The sequence below is a fragment of the Aspergillus puulaauensis genome, chromosome 3 (genome assembly GCF_016861865.1).
Source record: "Aspergillus puulaauensis MK2 DNA, chromosome 3, nearly complete sequence".
Lineage (NCBI taxonomy): Eukaryota > Fungi > Ascomycota > Eurotiomycetes > Eurotiales > Aspergillaceae > Aspergillus > Aspergillus puulaauensis.
The window spans coordinates 387,547-407,396 of NC_054859.1; the positions used below are offsets into that span (position 1 = coordinate 387,547).

General features: G+C 49.4%; 10 protein-coding genes across 10 annotated transcripts; 2 read left to right on the forward strand and 8 right to left on the reverse strand.

Annotated features, from left to right (window-relative positions):
- Window positions 1–278: 278 nt before the first annotated feature.
- On the reverse strand, window positions 279–1,520 carry APUU_30169A (uncharacterized protein; the record flags this gene model as incomplete). The annotated part of the gene is made up of 1 exon (XM_041701232.1): window positions 279–1,520. The coding sequence occupies one exon, from the start codon at window positions 1,518–1,520 to the stop codon at window positions 279–281; it is 1,242 nt and encodes a 413-aa protein (XP_041554138.1).
- Window positions 1,521–2,107: 587 nt separating this feature from the next.
- Window positions 2,108–3,376, reverse strand: APUU_30170A (serine hydrolase domain-containing protein; the record flags this gene model as incomplete). The annotated part of the gene is made up of 2 exons (XM_041701233.1): window positions 2,108–2,236; window positions 2,288–3,376. 2 exons carry the CDS (start codon window positions 3,374–3,376, stop codon window positions 2,108–2,110), a joined length of 1,218 nt encoding a protein of 405 aa, XP_041554139.1.
- Window positions 3,377–4,260: 884 nt separating this feature from the next.
- APUU_30171S (uncharacterized protein) lies at window positions 4,261–5,530 on the forward strand (the record flags this gene model as incomplete). Its single annotated transcript, XM_041701234.1, has 2 exons — window positions 4,261–4,427; window positions 4,540–5,530. The coding sequence occupies 2 exons, from the start codon at window positions 4,261–4,263 to the stop codon at window positions 5,528–5,530; spliced, it is 1,158 nt and encodes a 385-aa protein (XP_041554140.1).
- Window positions 5,531–6,620: 1,090 nt separating this feature from the next.
- On the reverse strand, window positions 6,621–7,090 carry APUU_30172A (tautomerase family protein; the record flags this gene model as incomplete). Its single annotated transcript, XM_041701235.1, has 2 exons — window positions 6,621–6,887; window positions 6,965–7,090. The coding sequence occupies 2 exons, from the start codon at window positions 7,088–7,090 to the stop codon at window positions 6,621–6,623; spliced, it is 393 nt and encodes a 130-aa protein (XP_041554141.1).
- A 590-nt stretch (window positions 7,091–7,680) lies between these two features.
- On the reverse strand, window positions 7,681–9,435 carry APUU_30173A (APC family permease; the record flags this gene model as incomplete). Its single annotated transcript, XM_041701236.1, has 5 exons — window positions 7,681–8,069; window positions 8,117–8,726; window positions 8,772–8,920; window positions 8,971–9,230; window positions 9,284–9,435. The coding sequence occupies 5 exons, from the start codon at window positions 9,433–9,435 to the stop codon at window positions 7,681–7,683; spliced, it is 1,560 nt and encodes a 519-aa protein (XP_041554142.1).
- Window positions 9,436–10,055: 620 nt separating this feature from the next.
- On the reverse strand, window positions 10,056–12,033 carry APUU_30174A (uncharacterized protein; the record flags this gene model as incomplete). Its single annotated transcript, XM_041701237.1, has 2 exons — window positions 10,056–11,272; window positions 11,346–12,033. The coding sequence occupies 2 exons, from the start codon at window positions 12,031–12,033 to the stop codon at window positions 10,056–10,058; spliced, it is 1,905 nt and encodes a 634-aa protein (XP_041554143.1).
- Window positions 12,034–13,178: 1,145 nt separating this feature from the next.
- Window positions 13,179–14,491, forward strand: APUU_30175S (uncharacterized protein; the record flags this gene model as incomplete). Its single annotated transcript, XM_041701238.1, has 3 exons — window positions 13,179–13,694; window positions 13,760–14,168; window positions 14,235–14,491. The coding sequence occupies 3 exons, from the start codon at window positions 13,179–13,181 to the stop codon at window positions 14,489–14,491; spliced, it is 1,182 nt and encodes a 393-aa protein (XP_041554144.1).
- A 626-nt stretch (window positions 14,492–15,117) lies between these two features.
- Window positions 15,118–16,625, reverse strand: APUU_30176A (uncharacterized protein; the record flags this gene model as incomplete). The annotated part of the gene is made up of 2 exons (XM_041701239.1): window positions 15,118–16,461; window positions 16,509–16,625. The coding sequence occupies 2 exons, from the start codon at window positions 16,623–16,625 to the stop codon at window positions 15,118–15,120; spliced, it is 1,461 nt and encodes a 486-aa protein (XP_041554145.1).
- Window positions 16,626–16,691: 66 nt separating this feature from the next.
- On the reverse strand, window positions 16,692–17,829 carry APUU_30177A (uncharacterized protein; the record flags this gene model as incomplete). Its single annotated transcript, XM_041701241.1, has 4 exons — window positions 16,692–16,825; window positions 16,872–17,019; window positions 17,069–17,344; window positions 17,398–17,829. The coding sequence occupies 4 exons, from the start codon at window positions 17,827–17,829 to the stop codon at window positions 16,692–16,694; spliced, it is 990 nt and encodes a 329-aa protein (XP_041554146.1).
- A 612-nt stretch (window positions 17,830–18,441) lies between these two features.
- APUU_30178A (uncharacterized protein) lies at window positions 18,442–19,375 on the reverse strand (the record flags this gene model as incomplete). Its single annotated transcript, XM_041701242.1, has 2 exons — window positions 18,442–19,198; window positions 19,260–19,375. The coding sequence occupies 2 exons, from the start codon at window positions 19,373–19,375 to the stop codon at window positions 18,442–18,444; spliced, it is 873 nt and encodes a 290-aa protein (XP_041554147.1).
- Window positions 19,376–19,850: the final 475 nt, after the last annotated feature.

Genomic DNA, 19,850 nt, shown 5'->3' on the forward strand with positions numbered 1-19,850 from the left:
TGTTTTATAATTTCTATATATAACTGAGATCCTCCTACTTCACCACCAGGGACCTGCAAGTGGCTTGGATTTGTAAGATACAAACAACATAGCTGAAAGTCCTTATGTGCGCGGAGAAACACGACTTGAACAGGTGTAGCAGCGGAAGTGCCTCATAATCCGCATATCGGAGTATTCAGTTCGTGACGAAAGTCTGGAGAAATCTAGCCGCCACATCCGCAATACCCAACACGTAGATGGCAACGCAAGAAAACCCCCAATCAGATACTCCTGCACGGTTACAAATGTGTCTGGGGCTTTGATTCAACGAAGCCACCTACGCCAAAAAGCTCCGCCTTGATCCTGGATGAATCTACTCCTTCGCTGGTCAAGGAGCGCCTAACTGCGTCCAGAAATGGGGACGGTCCGCATATGTAGTATTTCGTATGCGCCTCATTCAAGAAGAGATCCCGATGCGTGTGGAGACGTTGCAGGTTAAGCCGACCAATATGATGGTAATCGGTACCAGCTTTGTCGCTTGCTTCAGGGGCTTCGATGAAGAACGTTGCATTGAAGTTGGTGTTTGCGCGACTGATCTCCATGATTTCTTCGTAAAAAGCCCGAGCAGTCGTAGTTCTCGCGGCGTAAATGAGGTGAACAGGACGCTTCGTTGCGGATGAGCTGGACGAGAGAAACTTCGACATGGATACCAATGGCGTAATACCAACACCGCCAGCAATGAGAACAATTGGTGAACTTCCACTGACACTGTCCAAGTGGAAGTTACCTCGAGGATGAGAAACGTTTACGACTTGGCCAGGCTCCTTGAGCCCGTGAAGAACATTTGAAAGCACACCAGGCGCGAAACGCTGACCCTGCTCTTGCTTCACGCTAATCCGGTAATACTCAGACGAGGGGATATCACTCATTGAGTATTGCCGTGCCTGCATGTATCCTATTTCAGGAATATAGACACGCACCGAGACGTACTGGCCGGGTATAAAAGCTGGGAGGGGTTTGCCGTCGACAGGAGAAAGATAGAATGAGGAGATCTCATCGGATTCGCGCGCGATCTTGACGATACGAAAGTCTCTCCAGTCCTTCCATTCGCCATCCTGATCATAAAGCGAGCGTTCTTTTTGAATCATGATTCCGGCAAGTGCGCCATAAGCAGCAGTCCACGCATCTCGGATGCCTGGTGTAAAGGCATCTCCCAAAACCTCTTGCATCGCCTCGATTAGGTATTTCCCGACGATATCGTACTGACCCGGTGTAATTTCCAGTGATGCATGTCTGTGGCAAACCAGCTCAAGCATGGGCGTGAGTGCTTCCAGGTTGTTGATATTCAGTGCGTAGGCGTAGAGGGCCTCCGCAAGAACTCTGGCCTGATATCCAGATTTCTGGTTTGTCACGTTGAACACGCTGTTAAGCTCTGGGTGAGCGGCAAGCATGTTACTGTAAAATACCTTTGTGATCTTCTCACCGTACTGTTGCAGGACAGGGATTGTTTGACTTATGACAGAAGTCTGCTCTGGAGTCATCTTGGGTACAGAGAGTCATGAAACGTTGTATAAAAAGGACCCGTGGAGTAATAGTTGCTAATCTGCAAGGGAGATGGGCGAAATAAATGAACAAGTTATGTTCGAAGAATTTCAAGGCCTCCGGAACATGATAGAAGAACTTGATACTATTGTGGAGTCAATGGACAACAAGCACTGCTTCCGCAACACCCGCCCTTGGCCAAGGTCCCACGTAGTATAACTACCTAGACTTTAGGGTTACTAATTTGGTTCATCCTTCATTTGTCCTCAGGTGAGGGTGGAGCTTTGAACGGCAAACCCAGCGACATAGGGGCATACTACGGGTATAAACACCGAAGCAGGGTGAAATTAACGCAGGGAAAAAAAAACTGGGACTTCGATTAACTGCCCAAAACAGTTGAAAGCAGCCAGGCAGATATGCCCTGGGCCCATAAGTGCTCCCTGCCCGCAATAGCCGCACAGCCGCAGGATGACACGATCACCAGAAGCCCTGCAAGGCTGGTGGCTAGCCAGCTATCTCCAACATTTCCTACCATTCGGAAGGATTCCATGAGTCAATTGAAATATAATATGAACGTTCCCGAAGACTAAAAGTTGCATCTTGCTTCGTAAATCTTGGTTTGGAAGACCTCAATCATCCTTGCCACCTTCCTATCACCAGGCGGGAGAAACTGGGTCCCCAAGACGCCACAAATATCGGACTCTCTATCAATAAACTATCGAGACTTTTAGTATAGTTAAAGATGCAGACAGGGTCCGTTGCTTACCCAGAACAAATTCGGTTTTCCACTCCAAAACAGCGTCTTTGCTTGCGGTCCAAATGGTTCATTTTCCATTGCTAGCATGCCACCCAATCCCCAGTCATACAAGCGGTTGTTGTCAAATATACCAATGAACGAGGACTGGGGGTCGCACTCTTTGATATGTCTTTGGAGAGAATCTCGGCTAGCCGGCAAGAGTTGGGACTGAAACATCATGGCAATCGACTCGCTCGTGAGAAGTTTCCCATCATCAGATAGGATAGAATGAATGACTTTTAGAAACTCCTCCATTGAGGCGTGTATGCCTTGTCCTCCAAAGCAGTCCGTAACCCCTTCAGTCAGAAAGAGCTGCTTAAGCGCCGTGAACCGTCCTGAGGCCTCATCTCGAACTGAAATCCTGACCTTTCTGTCTCCTCCGCTAAGTCTTGCAGGCCAGAAACTCATCTTCTCAATACCAAGGGGCTCCCAAATATGTCTCTGCATGTAGGCTTCTAGGGTTTGCCCTGTCAAACGCTCAACTAGCTGTCCAACCCAGTCAATCCCTGTCCCATACTCCCATGCAGTGTCCGGCTCAAAGGTCAGTGGGTAGCCAAATCGCTCGTCAACAGTAGTACCAGAATTGACATTCCGCCCTTTGTAAGCCGTAAAGCGGGCAAGGTTGGGATTGCTCATATCATATCCTGCTCCACTACTGTGTGTGAGGAGGCTTCGGAGGGTGATTGGATTCTTGCGCGGTTGAATACACGGTTGCCCTGCCGCATCCCAGTCACACAATACGCCTTGGGAGGCCAATTTTGGTAGCAAGGAAGACACATCCGTCTCTAGATCCACAATCCGTTTCTCGACTAGCTGAAGCGCAGCAATCGAGGTCAAGAGCTTGCTCATGGATGCAAGCGCCATGATGGAGCTCATGGCGAGCGGCCTCCCATCAGACGTACCATCGTCGTTTCCGAAGGCTTTGGCGTAGTGGAAACTTCCACTTTTGTTTGTTGCTGCAACCACCACGCCAGGCCAAGTCCCATCCTCCAAGGACGTATCGAACGCCTTTTCGAGGTCCTCTAGGGGATTTCGACAGTCACTGTTGTACAACGCCATGTCTTGAATCGAGCAATTGCTGGGAATTCTGGGGGAGGTATATGTTGTTTGATTATGGCCTACAGGATAGAAACTATGGTAAAGGGGACTGTAGCGCTTGTATTGAGATGCTTAGAGTATAGGAAGAAGAGGCTTCGTGGCCTTTCTTGATATAGGGGCTCGCTATGTCGACCAGAGGAGGCTCTGGCGGAGCATTATTCGATTACTGATCAGGTAGTTCACCCCCACGCGGGTCGAATATATGAAATATTGAATCCTTCAGGATATGGCGCCATAACCACACTACGCTTGTATTTATTTATCGAATCGCATATGCTTAACTCATCTCGTTGTGACATCAGCGCCGGGTATGTTGGCTATTGCGGACACTGCGGATATTGCGGGTATCCAGTTCGAGGCTCCAAGTAGACCCTACCTCGATAGCGGTATATCAGTCTTTTTCTCGGAGAAACGGACAGGTAAATTTTTCTCTCATTCCAGACGGTTTTTATGATTACGAACCTGCATTGTAACCCACCAAGAAAGCACCGCCGATTGCCCGTATGGTGCCTTCACGGGCAAATTCCGGAGCGAGATAGTATGTAGTATGTACCCATGTAGACTCGGCCCGTTCTATACAGGAAGCCGTAGTATCGGTATTGTTTAAACAATTTGAAGCCTTTGTGGTATTTGGAACAAACTCATTTATGCAGGTTCGACACAAAATCTCTCTCCATTTTAATTTATTTCATTTCATTTTTACGTCACGGCGTGGCAAGACTGAGTATTCCGACCGCAATCCCGCAACACCCGACCACTATAAAGTCTGAAGCATTTTCGAACAGAAATCCAGGTCAACCTCACAAGCTGCACTTTTCAAGGCGACGGGTTACGGAATACCCACTATGTCGCTCGACGACGATCGGGAACATGGTGATAAACCAACTGGCCAGTGGTCAATTGGGGGAGGAAGACCATTTCCGCCGGCTCTGGAAGATAGAGAGCTTTATCACGTCTGCTTTGACGGCCCTGATGACCCCCTAAATCCTCAAAATTGGCCCTCAACCACAAAGTAAATATCACTGTCGGATCCGAACTCATCTGCCCCTTCCTTGTTTCTCTACCTGCACAATTATCGACTAATATTCGGAGTGCTTGATGCGCTAACACCGGTACCATGTTAGATTTCTGACCTCTGTATTAGCTTGCTCTGGTACATTCATTGCGTCCTTGAACAGTGGCATGTTCCCTCCGGGAATTGACAAAGCGAGCCGTGAATTTGGGGTTGGGAGGGAAGTGATTACTCTGGGTACGACACTCTTCGTTCTGGGCTTTGCGACGGGCCCGATGATCTGGGCGCCCATGTCCGAGCTCCTGGGCAGGAGACTGCCTTTATTAATTGCCATATTTGGAGAAGGGATATTCACCATTGCTTGTGCGGTTGCAAAGGACGTTCAGACTCTCATCATATGTCGATTCTTCGCTGGAGTATGCGGCGCCAGCCAACTGACCGTTGTGCCTGGTGTGCTTGCCGACCTTTATAACAACACACATCGAGGAGTCGCGATTGCTGTATACGCTCTGACAGTATTCGGGGGACCGTTCGTTGCGCCTATCACTGGTGGGTTTACGGCGTCGAGCTATCTTGGTTGGAGATGGACATTGTATATCCCAGCTTTCCTTTCCTTCGCTACCAGCTTGCTCTCGCTATTCTTCTTAAAGGAGACATACGCCCCGTGTGTTCTCACCGCAAAGGCTTCTTTGCTTCGGAAACAATCAGGGAACTGGGGAGTTCATGCGCAACAAGAAGAGGCTGAGCTTGATATTGGCAGCCTAGCCGAAAAGTACTTAACCCGGCCGCTAAGACTCCTTATAACCGAGCCTGTCCTTCTTCTGATATCGCTTTATATGTCCTTCATCTATGGCTTGGTGTATGCCCTCCTAGTGGCATACCCCTACGTTTTTGAGCACGTATACGGTATGACACCAGGGGTTGCGGGCTTGACCTTTGTCGGCCTGATTGTTGGGATTCTCTTGGGCCTCGCCTTTATTCTCTCGCAACAGAGGAAGTATATCGAGAAGCTGGTACACAACAACAACATCCCCGTCCCCGAATGGCGTCTGTTTCCAACCCTGATTGGAGCTCCAATATTCACTATTGGCCTTTTCTGGTAGCGTTGACTTGCATGATGTTATTGAACACGTACCTAATGAAATCCTAGGTTCGGTTGGACCGGCCTCACCTCCCAAATCCACTGGGCTGCCCCGGCAGTCTCTGGTATCTTCATCGGCTTCGGCGCCCTTTGCATATTCCTCCCGTGCTTTAACTATCTCGTGGATGCCTATTTACCAGTGTAAGCACTGCCTTCAGTTTTCATACTCACCAAGCATCACTCACTCACACACTATTAATATACAGCGCCGCATCTGCCGTAGCAGCTAACATCATCCTCCGATCTGCTTTTGCATCGAGCTTCCCCCTCTTCACGCGGCAGATGTTCTCGAATATGGGAGTCCAATGGGCAAGCACTCTGCTCGGTTGTTTAGCGGCGGTTTTGGTTCCCATCCCGTTTTTCTTTAGACGTTTTGGGGCTCGCCTGAGACACGATTCCAAATAGGCCCTGGTTCCTGTCATCCATCAGATACGAAGTAACCCGAGGAAACGTCTTGGAGTTAGTTCTCGGGGTCGCCCAGCATCTGGACTTGTGGGTTTTGTTTGATCTCGGTCTCTCAACAGTCTTTTCTAGATGAGGAGTCAGTACCTCCATCGGAACAGTTTCGCGGGATCCTTAACCATTGGCCAATCTCCGCTAGCTTGGACCACGGAAATGCAAATGAAGTGATGGGGAAGAGCTAAAGCCCTCATGGCCAAATAGCGAACAGGACAGGCCTCGTGGTTGATGGCCTTGTGCGTGCAATCCCGGTTTTCCAGGGGATCACTACCCCGAAGATTCATTTAGGTGGATTCCAAATTTTAATTATCTTGGATGGTTCTATGTTCGGCATTGTACTATCTACGTGGATACTTGACTCAATAAGGGTCAGCGTGAAGGATAATAGGGAGTCACGCCTCCTCGGAATAATTATGTGATAGATATTCCTGTATATAATAGAACAATAAAAATCTCCTCAATCCCGCCAAAACCACGGGACAGCAAGTTTGAAATGTAAAGTATATCTTTCTCTTCAACTCTCTATCTCTATCCATGTGCGTATGTAAAATACCGTAGATGCAGGAGGTAAAATAAGTTCAGATGCAAAGCCCTCACAGCTCTCCAGTCATGAACTGTGCAACACCCATTCCAAAGCTCCAGTCCTCCTGAGTGTTTTGAACACAACTGATAATCAAATCATCACCAGACACGGAACACTTATCCTGCAGATTCTCAGCCAACGCTTTAAAGGCTTGCGCCTTTTGCTCTGCGCTCCGGCCTTGTTGCAATATCTGAATGATTACGAGTTTCTTGGTTCGAGTGAAGCCCAGGTTAGTGTCTTCACAAATCAGCTCATAATCTTCGTGTTGGGTAATGACCTAAATAAAATGACTTGTAAGGAGCAAGGACTTGGAAGAGCTTCGTACATTAGGAAGAATGTAGGTTCCCATCTTACTTGGTATCTGTCTCGCGCAGGAGCATTAAAATGAGTCTGCATCACCTGCTGAATGGTGTCCGCCAGGTTTTTGAGTTCGCTGGGTGACCACGCATCCCGAATGACATCAATCCTAACAAGTGGCATGCTGGAAAAAGAAAGTTGTGGGTGGACGCGTTCGAGTGTGGAGAAAGTATGGACAGAGGGTTGCTTAACTGATCCAAAGTTGGCTGGACGAGCGGCATATGTATATCCTTGTAGGTACAAGCGGTAACATCGGGTGGCGTAAACCCGCAACGGAAGCCCGCATGTTCCGCAATATCCGCCCCATGAACCAGGATCAAATCTTTAAGAGTATTTGTCAGGCAGTCGGTACAGGCGTTGATGTGGATCACGACTACCCAGGGTCACAGTTCGTGACGGCGACAAAGCTTCTGGAGAACTGTGACTCTTGTTATGATATGAGGCTTACAAGCCTGGCTTAAATCGACCAATCACAGCCCGCTGGCCATATTAGATACGCGGATCGCAGGCGCCACCACTGCAGAAGGCCTGCCACCGTATGGGTGTGGATGGTATTGGCTATTATTCTGGTTGGGCCGTGTCGAATAAACGAACTCCAGGCAAGCCAAACACTAGCTTAACGGCGCAGTGTATACTCCGTGGGGCTATTTCCAATCCCATCTATCCCACCCCATGCAAAGAAGAACTTGGATATTGCGGTGGGTGTTGACTGCTCAGCTTACTTTCACCTTGTCCCACGACACCACCGATGATCCATCGGAGAGAATCGACTTTCGAGCAGTCCAGACAAACTTTCCATGTGTGGGAAGCACCACCCATGACACTAACCAGTAAATGACGGCTCCTGAAAGTACGAGGATGGCCACCACGGAATATAGCCAAGGTGGCAATGCCTTGCCCCTATCCAACGCTGTAGGCACAAATGGAGTGGCCAACAGGAAAATCTGCGAGGCAAAGAATAAATACACAATCGGGGTCCACGCACGGAATGTGGGCTGGGGGGTTGGCTGTCTACGGATAATAAACAATCCGATAATAACCAGGACGTTGATTATCGCAATGGCGTACTGTCCGACGTCCAGTAGAAAGTTATACACCTCGCCTAATATGGTTAGTACGCTGTACTCGTGTGAGGATAGACAAACTAACCAAATGGAATGAACAAGATCATTACCGTGGACGAGAGGAAGACAAGAAGGAACGCTGCAGACGGTGACCCAGACGGCGTACTGGCAGCGAAAAAGCGAGAATACGGGACTAGTCCTTCCTTCGCAAATTCTCGCACCACTCGCGACATTGAAAACGAGGCTGTCATCAAGCTTCCGAATGACGATAACGCCGCCAGTGTTGCTGTCAGCCAGAGCATTGTACTTCCAAACACCTTTCCGATCAACAGGGCGACCACTGTGACCCCGGTCTTGCTGATTTCTTCGGGGGTTGCAACAATAAAGTACGAGATGTTGGTTAAGGTGTATAGTAGTCCGACAGTCCCAACACCTACAATACCGGCGATCTTCAGGACTTTGCGAGGGTTGTGCACTTCGTCAAGCACATATGCCGCATTAGACCAGCCTTGGTACGTCGCCAGTATCTTGAACAAGGCATTGGTATAGTCTGATACGTCGGAAGAAGATCCGGCAAAGGGGGTCGCTAGACTACTAGCTGGATGGGGAATCTGTGGTAGGTCGCCTCCAAGAGCGCGCAGCCCGGACAGGATGATGAGGAAAAGAATGAGGATTTTCACCGAAGCCAAGAAATTCTACTATCGTCAGTATGGCTCCGCTACCCCAATTGCTGTTCTTACCATAATCTTAACTCCGAGAGCACAGGACTTGATATGTATCGTGGCTATGATCGCGAGAACTCCAACGGCGAGCCCTCTCTTGACCCAGTCACTCGCCGACCCGTTTACAGCAAGGAGAATATTCTCGGCCACAACGACACTGCCAATGCCTGTTGCGCAGTCAATTTCTATCCCCTGTCAGCTGCGGTACGAAACTCACCTGTAAACCCTAGGAAAATAACATGGACAGCAAACACCGTGGTCACCAGCATTCGGGGTTTTGGGTACGCAGCCTCTAGGTATACCTTCTCACCTCCACTCCGAGGCATGAGAGAGCCAAGCTCAATCCATATAAAGAGACCACAGTACGCGAGGATCAGACCAGCGACCCAAAGAGCCAAAGCGGCGCCTGCACTTCCGACACTCTCAGCAATGGCGGACGGTGTCGAGAAAATTGCAGTGCCAATCATGCGATTGGTGCTAAACAAGTTAGCAAAGCGATCGAGTACCGGTATACGGAAACTAGATCTTACATTAAAAAGGTTGTCGATACGAGTCCCAAGTGACGGCGTTGGGGAGCTGGTTCCTCATCCTCATGCTCGTGCTCCGACCCAGATTGAGGCAATAAGATCGCGTTTTCATCCTCGGTAGTAAAGGTCTCATCCCTCAGCGAAGAGGGTGACATTTTACGAGGCTATCAGTCTCTCATGAGTGGACGAGACAATCAAGGCGTGTTGTGACGAAAACCCAGTTGGTTGCAAGAAGATGCAGCAAGTTCGTCCTCCTTGCTGATTGTTGATCTCACTGCACGTGATATTTCAGCCTGAGGTGTATATCAACAACTTGTCCATCGTCAGTATCAACAGACAGTAACAACGTTGTGATCCTCTTGGAATTGAATCCCACTATGGCGTGTACTAATTCTTACTATTTCTTAGACGTGAAATTTCCAGGTTCTGCAATACCTCTTTCACATACTGCCATCTTTTGCAACTATAACTATATATATTATATCATCAGCGCTGGAGCTACAATCGTAAGTTTACTGTAGGCATATAAAGTGCTAAAGAGATAGTGAGATGACATAGTATTTTTATGATCAAGGGCCATTCCTACATATTCCACACACTGGCATAGCATAGCAGGCCAGTAGAATCGGCAGGCTGGAGAGGTATGAATACTACTACTACTACTACTACTACTACATGTTCAACACACAAAGAGCGAAAGAATTTTAAGGGGTTTTTTGTTTTATTAAATTGTTTATTTAACGTTATACACACATATTCTGAGCCAACTCCTAACTTATGCTATCATCGATTGAAACGCCTTGCCAACGGTCGTGCGAAGCCACGTCGAAACAGCAAACACCCCCTCTCGCACCACGTTCAGCTCCAATGTAGGCCCAAACTTGCTAGGCTCTTGAGCAGCGGGCGTGCTGCTTTCCTGTGACTGCGGTAGGTTGATCTCGACCGATTGTTGATGGATATCCCCCTTTGAAAAGCCTGCTTCAAGGCCATTTTGTTGGGGGCCATCAACCGGGTCTGGAATCACCGTTGCAGGTGCCTCGGCCATATCTACATCCTCTACCTCTAGGGTGCCAGCCGTGGTGCATTGGACCTCGTTGTGTTCAAAAGATGCATCATTACCACTGCCATAGGGCTGACGAACGTTGACGTGAACTGGTTCCGTTGTATGAACCTCGACCAATGAGGCCTTTCCAACCCCGTACGAAAGCCAGGGATGGCGAAGGACCTCCTCCATTGTCAACCTCTTAGACACATCGTAGTCAGTCATTTTAAAGACAAGATCTTCAAAAAGCATCCGTTCCTCGTCAGTAAGTGACGCACGCCACCCACGCTTTGCACGGAGCGGTCTGAGAAGATGGCCAACCTTGCGACTTGTCCCTTCACGTATCGTTTCTAGCCGGACTTGTGCGTGGTCCAAGGACCTCTCCTCAACCTCCTCAACGGGGACACCGTAGCGGAGCTCCCACTTCCTCCATTTGGGAGACCATTTTGACCAGAACGGTTCGGGAAGCATCCCGCATTTATTGATGATCCAGTACGCGTAAGTAGTCGGATGCTCGCGCGACTTGTAGTGACGCTTTCCGGCTGAGTACATATTGAGTGCCTCCATGGAAAACAGCTTATAGCCCGTCCGGATCTCGAATATCGAGGTGGCAAGCGCCCAGATATCGCTGGGGGTCCCACACTGGTCAGCAAGGGCAAGTTCCGGCGAGGCGTACTCGTACGGAATGGCTCCCCTTTCTGGTGGGTTTGATATCTCGAAGCACTCTCCAAAGTCGATCACGCAGATCTTATCTGAAGCAAACCGGGCATTGAAATGGCCATCAAACTCGACTGCCTTGACGAGGTACCCAGGGGGGTGTGCATTCTTGTCCATGTTTGTGAATGGAATAACTTCAAGCGTCTCGGCCGGGCCTAGCAGATCCTCAACCTCCTCCTCTCGGGCTCCGTTCAGGCCATCAAGGCGAAGAAGGATATTTGAAGGTCGGAAGTCTAGAATTGAATACGTTAGTATAGGTATTAAAACGGAAAGGGGTTGGATCATTTGATAGGAGCAAGGACTTACCTCCGTGACAAATTCCATGCCTGTGAAACATCGCCATGGCCTCCACAGTCTGACGAGTCAAACTGCGCAGATATTCTTCTGGATCCTTCACATTGTTCCAGATCTCTTGGACTGCCTGCCCAGCAACCGGGTAAACAAAGCACTGGTGGACCCCATTCACGCCCTCAAGCTCGAACCGATCCAGCGGAAGCAAACAGTACTTCTCGACGTCCGGGTCAGTCTCCGCAAGCTTAAGCAAGCGGCGGACATTGAGTAGCTCCGCATTATCCTCACCAGAGTTCATGGCGCGGATGATCTTGAGCGCAACGTACTCCGTAGGGTCCTTTTCCAGTACACGGCAGAGCCACACGGTCCCAAATCCGCCGCTGCCCAGCTTGTTGATGACCTTGTAGTTGTAGAAGGTATCGCCAAGGTGCACTGGATGATGCCCGCCTGGTAGGTACTCCCACGGGTCCTCGACTCGCTCGCCGAAGCCGTAGATGCCGTATCCATGTGGACCACGTTCAACGTAGTGCATATCGATGTCATCATACCCATCCAGAAGCTGGCCTGGAGGAGGCGCGGATGATTCCTCCTCGGCAGCAGAAACAATTTCCTCGATCACGCACTCTTTGTATTCCTCAGTGATATGCATGGTCTCATCACCGCCGGTGTTCACCTTGGTGGTTGGGGTGTTAGATCCAGACATGATTCTTAGAGATTGAACAGCGCAATCGGGCGAATTCTGTTATCCGAGTGTACGGAATGAATAAAATTTTAAAATTATTTTTTTCCTCGGAGCAAACTGGCAAACACTATCGAAAACAAATTTCGAGTTCGAGTTTGACACAGGCGCGCGTTATGTATTCGGTCTCAGGCAAGAGAAACCGTGCCGGGTCTCATTGTTGTTATATAGACAGCCCTACAACAGAGCCGTGAAGCGCGAACAAACAAACCACAAGTTGCTCTTTCATCGGCTAACACACATTTCAGTTGTCCTTTGTTTCATGGATAATGATTGAAACTTATCCGAAAGGGTCCCAAAAATAGTCACATTAAAATGTTCGGAACAAAGGCCACTGATGTGTCTTCTTATGAATATTCAACGGTTGGCATATGAAATGACAGCTAAAATAAATCGGTCTAAACGGCCTGAATTTAAGCGACTAGCTGTGTAGAAATAGTGGCTTTGTAATAGACAATCCGGTCCGTCAACTGCTTGTAGTCTGCCACTTAGAGAGCACCCGTGGCGAAGTGATCCTCCCCGAGGGAGATGAGAACATGCGAGCAAATAGAAATATTCGACTAACCCACCCTGTTGCACGAGGTCCGATGTGCTGTCATAGAAATTGTCCAATGTATTGTTTCACATATGCAGTTACAACTACGTTGATCTATTTGATACCAAGCTGATGAAACGAAAGACGCTTTGGAGTTTGGCAGTGCATTCATGGTATGTTGGCTTCTTAATCAGAGATTGGGACTATGCACATATGGCGACAAGAAAGAAGTTTGAGCTTCTTTGGTGCTATCAATACCACTTAATTAAATATTGCATTGACATGGCGTCGGGAGTTAAGAGTATACTGTGATGGAAGTTCCAAGCCCCTCTAGCCAATATTGCCATGGACACGACTCATAGCTGGAAGAAAGTCATCAAAGGCCTTCACATGTATGGAGACTGGAATATGTAAACCTATTATGCACTCGACTTACTCCTTTGAGGACATCCACGGTTGAAGTATCAACAATCAACTTGCAATGTTTCTAACTCTTTATATTTGCACACAAAGCAGGGGGTCCATGACAGTAGATAAGTCGGTATATAGAGTAGCTCAGCACAAACCTGGAGAAATGGCAAAATTGGTGTTTGCGACAACCTCCCACATTATTCGATACAACAGTACAACTCTCAAACCAACTCTCAACCGATATTCGCTGCCAAAGACAAGAATGTCTAGACTATCTCACTACAACGACATCGAGGAGGGCGAGATCATCGAGACGAGGAAGCCGTCCAGCAGACTTGCCGTGAGGAATATATCATGGGGCGGTTCTAATCGCCCAGTGAGTCCCGCACGAGAAGCGAGACGGATGGCCGAGCCCTATCAAAACTCCTACAAGCGTCCCCAGGCCTCAGCACCTGCACCGCGGTATGAGACGCCTGGATCTGCATCTGCATCGCAGCCGTCGTCAAAACTGAAGCTCACGCTAGAGGAACTCGAACTTGAGTGGGGGAAGAAAAGCCCACCGGCTGGGAGGAATGGGATGAAGATGACCGTCCGAGGATACGTCCGCGCTGTTGAGAGACTACTAGAAGAAGACCCCGTCATTGAGCCGGTTGGATCGGGGACAGTTGATGACCCACGGGTAAGTGAACCAGGCTGTTCCTGTTTTCCCCGCTTCAAGCCACAGTATAACTAACCCGGTAATAGATTATCTGGATATCCAAGGCCGACGACAGACCTCGTGGCCGTGTAGCCGGCATCGAGAGGATATGCCGCCTAGCATGCGCAGAGATGAAAACAACAAAGATTTGGATCCGGAAGTACGACCATGGAACCACACGCACCTTCACACAAACTGCCCGTGGCAAAATCGAAAGGACAATCTCCGAGGATGACCCGCATATCACCGTGTATATGGGCCATAGCGAAGACTACCTCTATGAAGGCCATATCTACATCGGGTACTCCAAAGCCAACCCTTATATCCCGGCTCGACTTGCTGAGCCTGAAGAGCGGCGCTTTGCTAAGGACGGAAATAAAAATCCAATCCCTGTTCTGGACCGACAAGGGCTTCGCAGGGAAGCCTACGCTATGGGCCTTCTGCCGATTCCTATTGGTACATCTACTGCCTCTGGCCATATAAATGGCATTGATTCGAACATGATTGCTAACAATACCACAGATCCAGACTCAGACTCAGGTGTAAACTCATCGGACCCAGACTCCGATATCTACTCGAAAGCTGCTTCTAAAGGAGGCAGATGGAGACCCTCGGCTACTGATCCCTATAAGATCGATACATGGCGGCCCTCCAGCACTGTTAATTCTTACAGCAGAAATACAAAGCGGTACTCAAATGCTGACTCCTATACCAGAGATTCAAAACGATACTCAAATGTTGACCCCTACAGAGACTCATGGCGGTCGACAAAATACTAACCAGGTGTATACTAAGTTGTTTAACTCAAGGTCGTAAGTACTCGTTGACTATGCATAGGACTCTCTGGATAGGGGTCAGGATCCCGTCCGTCTATATCAGTTTACTTTGGTTTGTTTGCGTCTATATTATACTGAATCTGGCCAGTATTTCACGACTGATCTATCGGCTCATCTGTGCTACTACTACAGCCCTCTCTGCTGCTTTACAGTTTTTCTACTACAGGATGATCCCTCCCAGCCGGACTGAGAGTTATATATTGTTGTATCGGATATTGTTGGAAGTTCTTGGTACTAATTGTTGATATGGGAACTTATATGGTGTTCGCATTGTTGGGATGGTTATAGAGCGCGTCAATTTAATTCAATTTCATTAAGAGGATTATAGCCATTCAGGCTTTTGTAAACAACAATAGAGAGATACTAAATTGGTTGCATGATTCCAGGGCTGTATGACCTGTGGGTGTAGAACAGTTGCAGTTTGGCATTGGAAGTTAGAAACAGATACCTAGTATTAATTGGCACATTCTAGTCTAGGTTATGACAATTCAGTGATATAATAAAGAAAATCAATACCCCAACAAAGGTGTCTTGCCCAATCGAGTCCACACAGTCTGCCACCAGCTCAGTTAGATACCAGCCTGCTTTGCGATCTCAAGAGCAGACTGGAAGCGTTCAAACTTCCCGATCAACTCATTGCGCAAACTCGAGGTCAGGAACTTCTCGCCAGCAATGTCCAACAGCTCAGCGTCATCGAGGTCATTAACCATGTCCGAGCATAGCACTCTGACAGGACCATCGCGGCCCAAGATATGGCGCTCAACAATTTGAATGACCACATTGTCAGCGAACCTCTTAAGTGCAACCTTGTAGTAGGCCTTGAGGATATCATGAATATCATTCACCGCTTGGTCCTCGTTGCTGAGGTGGATGCGCTGCATCACCTGGGTGAGATTGACGGATCCGTAGGTTGTGTCGCCGAGTCCCAGTCCCTGCAGCCGGGCGCGCACTCGCTCGTCTCGAATTGCAGTGAGGGTTTCGGCGTAATAGTGATTGACCGTCTGTAATATGCCGCCTCTTTCATCATTGAGCATCTCTTCGAATTCCTTCTTCGCCTTGGCGTGGGTGGCGTCTTGCCCACGCTGCAGGCGAGAGATGAGCCGTTCCCTCACGTCCTGATCGCGGATTATTGCAGCCAGAGTGTCCCGATTGAATGCTTTGACAGCATCACTAACTCTTCCAATGTAGATGAGGGCAATACCACTCCAGGGGCTTGACTGCTGGCGGAAGAGGCGTTCGAGAACCCGTGGGTTGACGGTCCCAGGTAGTTCGGTTCCACGAGACTCACGATATGCTCGACGGATCCAGGTCGTGATATCCTCTTCGCTGTCCAACTGTACTTTGGACTTTCGGATTTCCTTTCCTGGTCTGGTGTAATCGGGGTCGAGCTCTCCACTGGGGGTACAGAACACCTTGGAATGGCCACTTTTTGTGAGGGCCTTTGAGAAACTGTCACCCAGCTCTCGAACGTGCATTCGTAGCTTTAAAGCGCTATCAGACGAAAGATCCGGGCTGTAGCTTCCACTCAATGCATCGTCAACTGCGCGCTGGTACATGTTGGCCGTGCGTGCAAGGAAGCGTCGCTGATCAATCGCAGTCTGGCGTGATGGGCCGAGAAGCTCAAGGTCTTTCTCGGTGGCTGCCAGCGAAGCCTCAATGTCTTTGACAACATTGGGGAATTCGATCCTGATGTGATCATAGAGCAATCCACCAAGGAATTTCTTCAGCGCGTGAATCCCAACTCGATCCTTCGGGAGCTCAGTCCAAGGAGCAGCGGTAGAGAAAAACTCCCTCTCCTTCCTGTGTCTACCCTCGACTGTGATGCCCTCTTTGATCTCTTGAGTAGATCGGTTCTTCACTGCGAACCAGCCGTGTGTGAGTTTCTCGACTTCGTTTTTGGCGATGCGGAGGACCTGTTTGCGTATTAGCTAGAGGTCAATGAATAGACCTAGAGACGTACTCCTGCTTCGTCACCCTCTTCCACGGCGTCGCACTTGGTGATGATTCCAACCGTACGTTTGCCTGGTGGGTCGGCGGCTCGAGCCATAGAGAACCTGACAGGATTGGCAGGTAGCATCGTGCGTATGGAAACGATACGTACACTCCCTGGTTGGCGAGGTTGTTCCTGGCGTCCATAACGGCCCTAGGCGAGGTTAGTTACTTTCTTTGCATACGGCGGGGGGACAAACAGGATAATGGTTCGCTTGTCGACGATGTAGTTCTGGATCAAACCACGGATGATGCCCTTATCCTCCTCTGTCTGATACTTCGTAGGGTCTGCCAAAGTTAGTAGCTGGTAAAAGAAAGATCAAAGACAACGTACTGTGGAACAAACCGGGAACATCAACCACACTAAGGTGGTGATGGTCCGGGCCGGACAGCTCGATCTTGAGAATATCGTCGGAGAATCTCTTGTCGATGTTTTCAATGTCAGTTGTTCCAGGTCCTGGGATACCCATGGCCTCGGCAGCCTGAAAAGCTATCAGTATAACACACAAATCAACAATGCAAAACACAGACCTCGTCGAACACTCTGCCGAACTCATCACTATCAAACTTGTCGGCCTCCAAAGCTCGCTCGAAGGATTTGAGCTTCTCTTCCTGGGCCTCATTTTGCTGAGCAGCTGGACCAGGGATGATAGTTATTTTTGCACCCGCCTCATCGGACGAAGTACGACGAAGAACAATCTGCGTAGCGAAGCGAGTGCACAGGTCGCTCGCAACTGGAAAGGAGAGACCGGTCAGTCCCTCCAAGAGAGACGATTTTCCACTCGACTGATCTCCCACAACGACCAGCTGTGGTGTGTTAGTGATTTCCCTTGTGTTCAAGGTGCTGGAATCATCCATACCTGAGGCAGAGATACGCTCTCGCTGACACCGAGCTCACGCAGTTTGTCGATGATCTCGAGAACCTTGGCTCTCTTCTCATTGTGAAGATCACCAGCAGCCTTGACGGCCATATTCACCTTCATCTGCATATGGGTAACGAATGATTGGACTTTCGAGCTGGGAGTGAGGATGGAGGAAGTGTGTTGTTGATACGAGGAACGGGAAGAGAGATGGCACGTTTTATACCCCAACTCAGCTGGAAATTGGGAAGAGGAAACGACCCAAGAATAACGGAGGACGATCTGAAGGAAGGCTAGAGAGTAGAGCTTCTGTTGTGTTGTGTTTGTTGTGGGTTGGTGGTGGTGGTGGTGGTGGTGGTGGTGGTGGTGTGTGTGTGTGTGTGTGTGTGTGTGTGGCACAGCCATCAGATTCACACATGTTGACTGTGGCATTCACTAACCTGCTCCACCATTGGATGAAATATCAAATCCAACACCAGCCACAGCCCAACACAGCCTGATGGAAAGCACATCATATTTAGGCAGCTTTGGCCCTAGTCCTGCTTACCAGTGTTGTCGGTCACATCACCGTCATTGCCGCAGCTATCGCCGAGATGCGTGCAAGCCTTTCAATCCAACGGCAGCGGCAAGGCTAACTCCAGAGTGAGTCATGATAACAGTTCCATTCCATTTCGGCATACTAATTCGATGTTGAACGAGCAGCGGCACGTCCTATCTCACTTGGTGTACGGAACACCGCGCCGCATAGGCGTCCAACAGCTGCTCTCGCCAGAGGTTACAAGGGTTGGACGGTGGCGGCACCACTTGGACTCAAACTCCAGGAAGGCACATCCTGAACCAAGAACATCTGGTACCGATCATGTGTCAACATATCCAACTTTGAATCAGCCATGCTTGCCAGCCACAACATGTAGCCGGAACACCTGTCCGGGCGGGCTGTGCCTTTTCCTCTACCAAACATCATAAGTAAATCCAACTGTCAAGAAAAAAATTCGAAGAAAGCCACCAGGGCAAATATTTATCATTTATCCTATATTCTATCAGTCAATCATTCCCCCTCAAATCCTCCGCCGTATGCAGTCTATCCAGTAACGCCAAGCGGACTTCATTATTCGTAAGCGTCCCGAACCCAAAAGCCGGGATGATGCGCATCATGCGCGTCAGGGACGCAGGAACCAAATTCATGCGTAACGTCGTTAACGCCTCAGACATAGTCAGCGAGCCTTGCTTGTTGTAAATTGCAAGGGCGACTAGGTGTATTGGCGTGTTGATTATCTGGCCCAGCACGGGCACGAACAGCTGCGCCAGCACAGCCTTCGATTGCGGGTCTGGGATTAATGAGTCGGGAATGGAGGAGGATAAGGTAGCCGGGAGAGTGAAAGAAGTGTGAATGGTGATGATATCACGAACGAGGAAGCCGATGTAAGTGGACAGTGGTGTTCGGGGCGTCGGTGGAGGGATGGAGATCGGCAACGGCTTGCCGGGTGCCGGACCCGGTAATTTAGGGCACCCAAAGAGCCGGGCAAAGACAGTGTCCTTGTAGATCCCAAGAGGGACATTTGCGGACAATGTCGCCAGGACGGTTAATGTGTTGGCAGCTGCCGGTTCGAGGTCCAGGAACCCGGAGTGTGCTACCGAGGTGGCGAAGTTGGCTGTGCCGTATGTGCCAAAGTAGAGCCCGAACACCAGCAGGCACGGCCGCGACGATGCAAAGAGACGAGGCTTCTGGAATAGCGACTTTGCGTGTTTCTTCAAAATATCCATTGTGGGCCGAACAGTGCACGACTTCTCCACGACGACCCTGGGGTGATTTAGTGGGAGGGCTCAACTCTCAACGGCGATATCGCCCATGGTGAACGCACCTGTCCATGACTGTCACGGCTGGCGTAACCAGTACGGCAGCAGCAAATGCCGCAAGGGCATCGATTGTGAGACTCTGATGTAGCTTCTCTCCCGGAGAGTCGCGTGGTGGTGCCATTCTATCTGCAATCAAGAGGCCGTAGATTGCTGTTCTGTTCCAGTGTTCTCAGGTCCAGTGTTCTCAATTCCGGTGGTGTTCGTGTCCAGTATATCGTGAGCCAGATTGAGAGCCAGAGTGTATACAGCGTTATCGAGAAACAATTTGAGAGCTTTGGTATGACTTCTGCAGGGAACAAGCGAAGCCTTTGTAACCGGGCCGGTGCCGGATATCGACACACCGGTGGAGTATGGCGGGTCCTACAACCGAGCGCACAACATCGGGGGATCGCCATATGAGATGTTGTTGAATCAGTCCTAATAATATTGAAGAGCGGCGGTATTAATCAAGTCGTCGTTTACACTGCAACACCGACGCTCCGATTTTGACCTTTAGTGAGAGACTACTACTATGTCTCGGCGTTTGTGGGATATACAACGGGCAACTCGTCGCGACAGATGTAGCACCGAGCAAATCTCATTGGAAGATTCCTCCG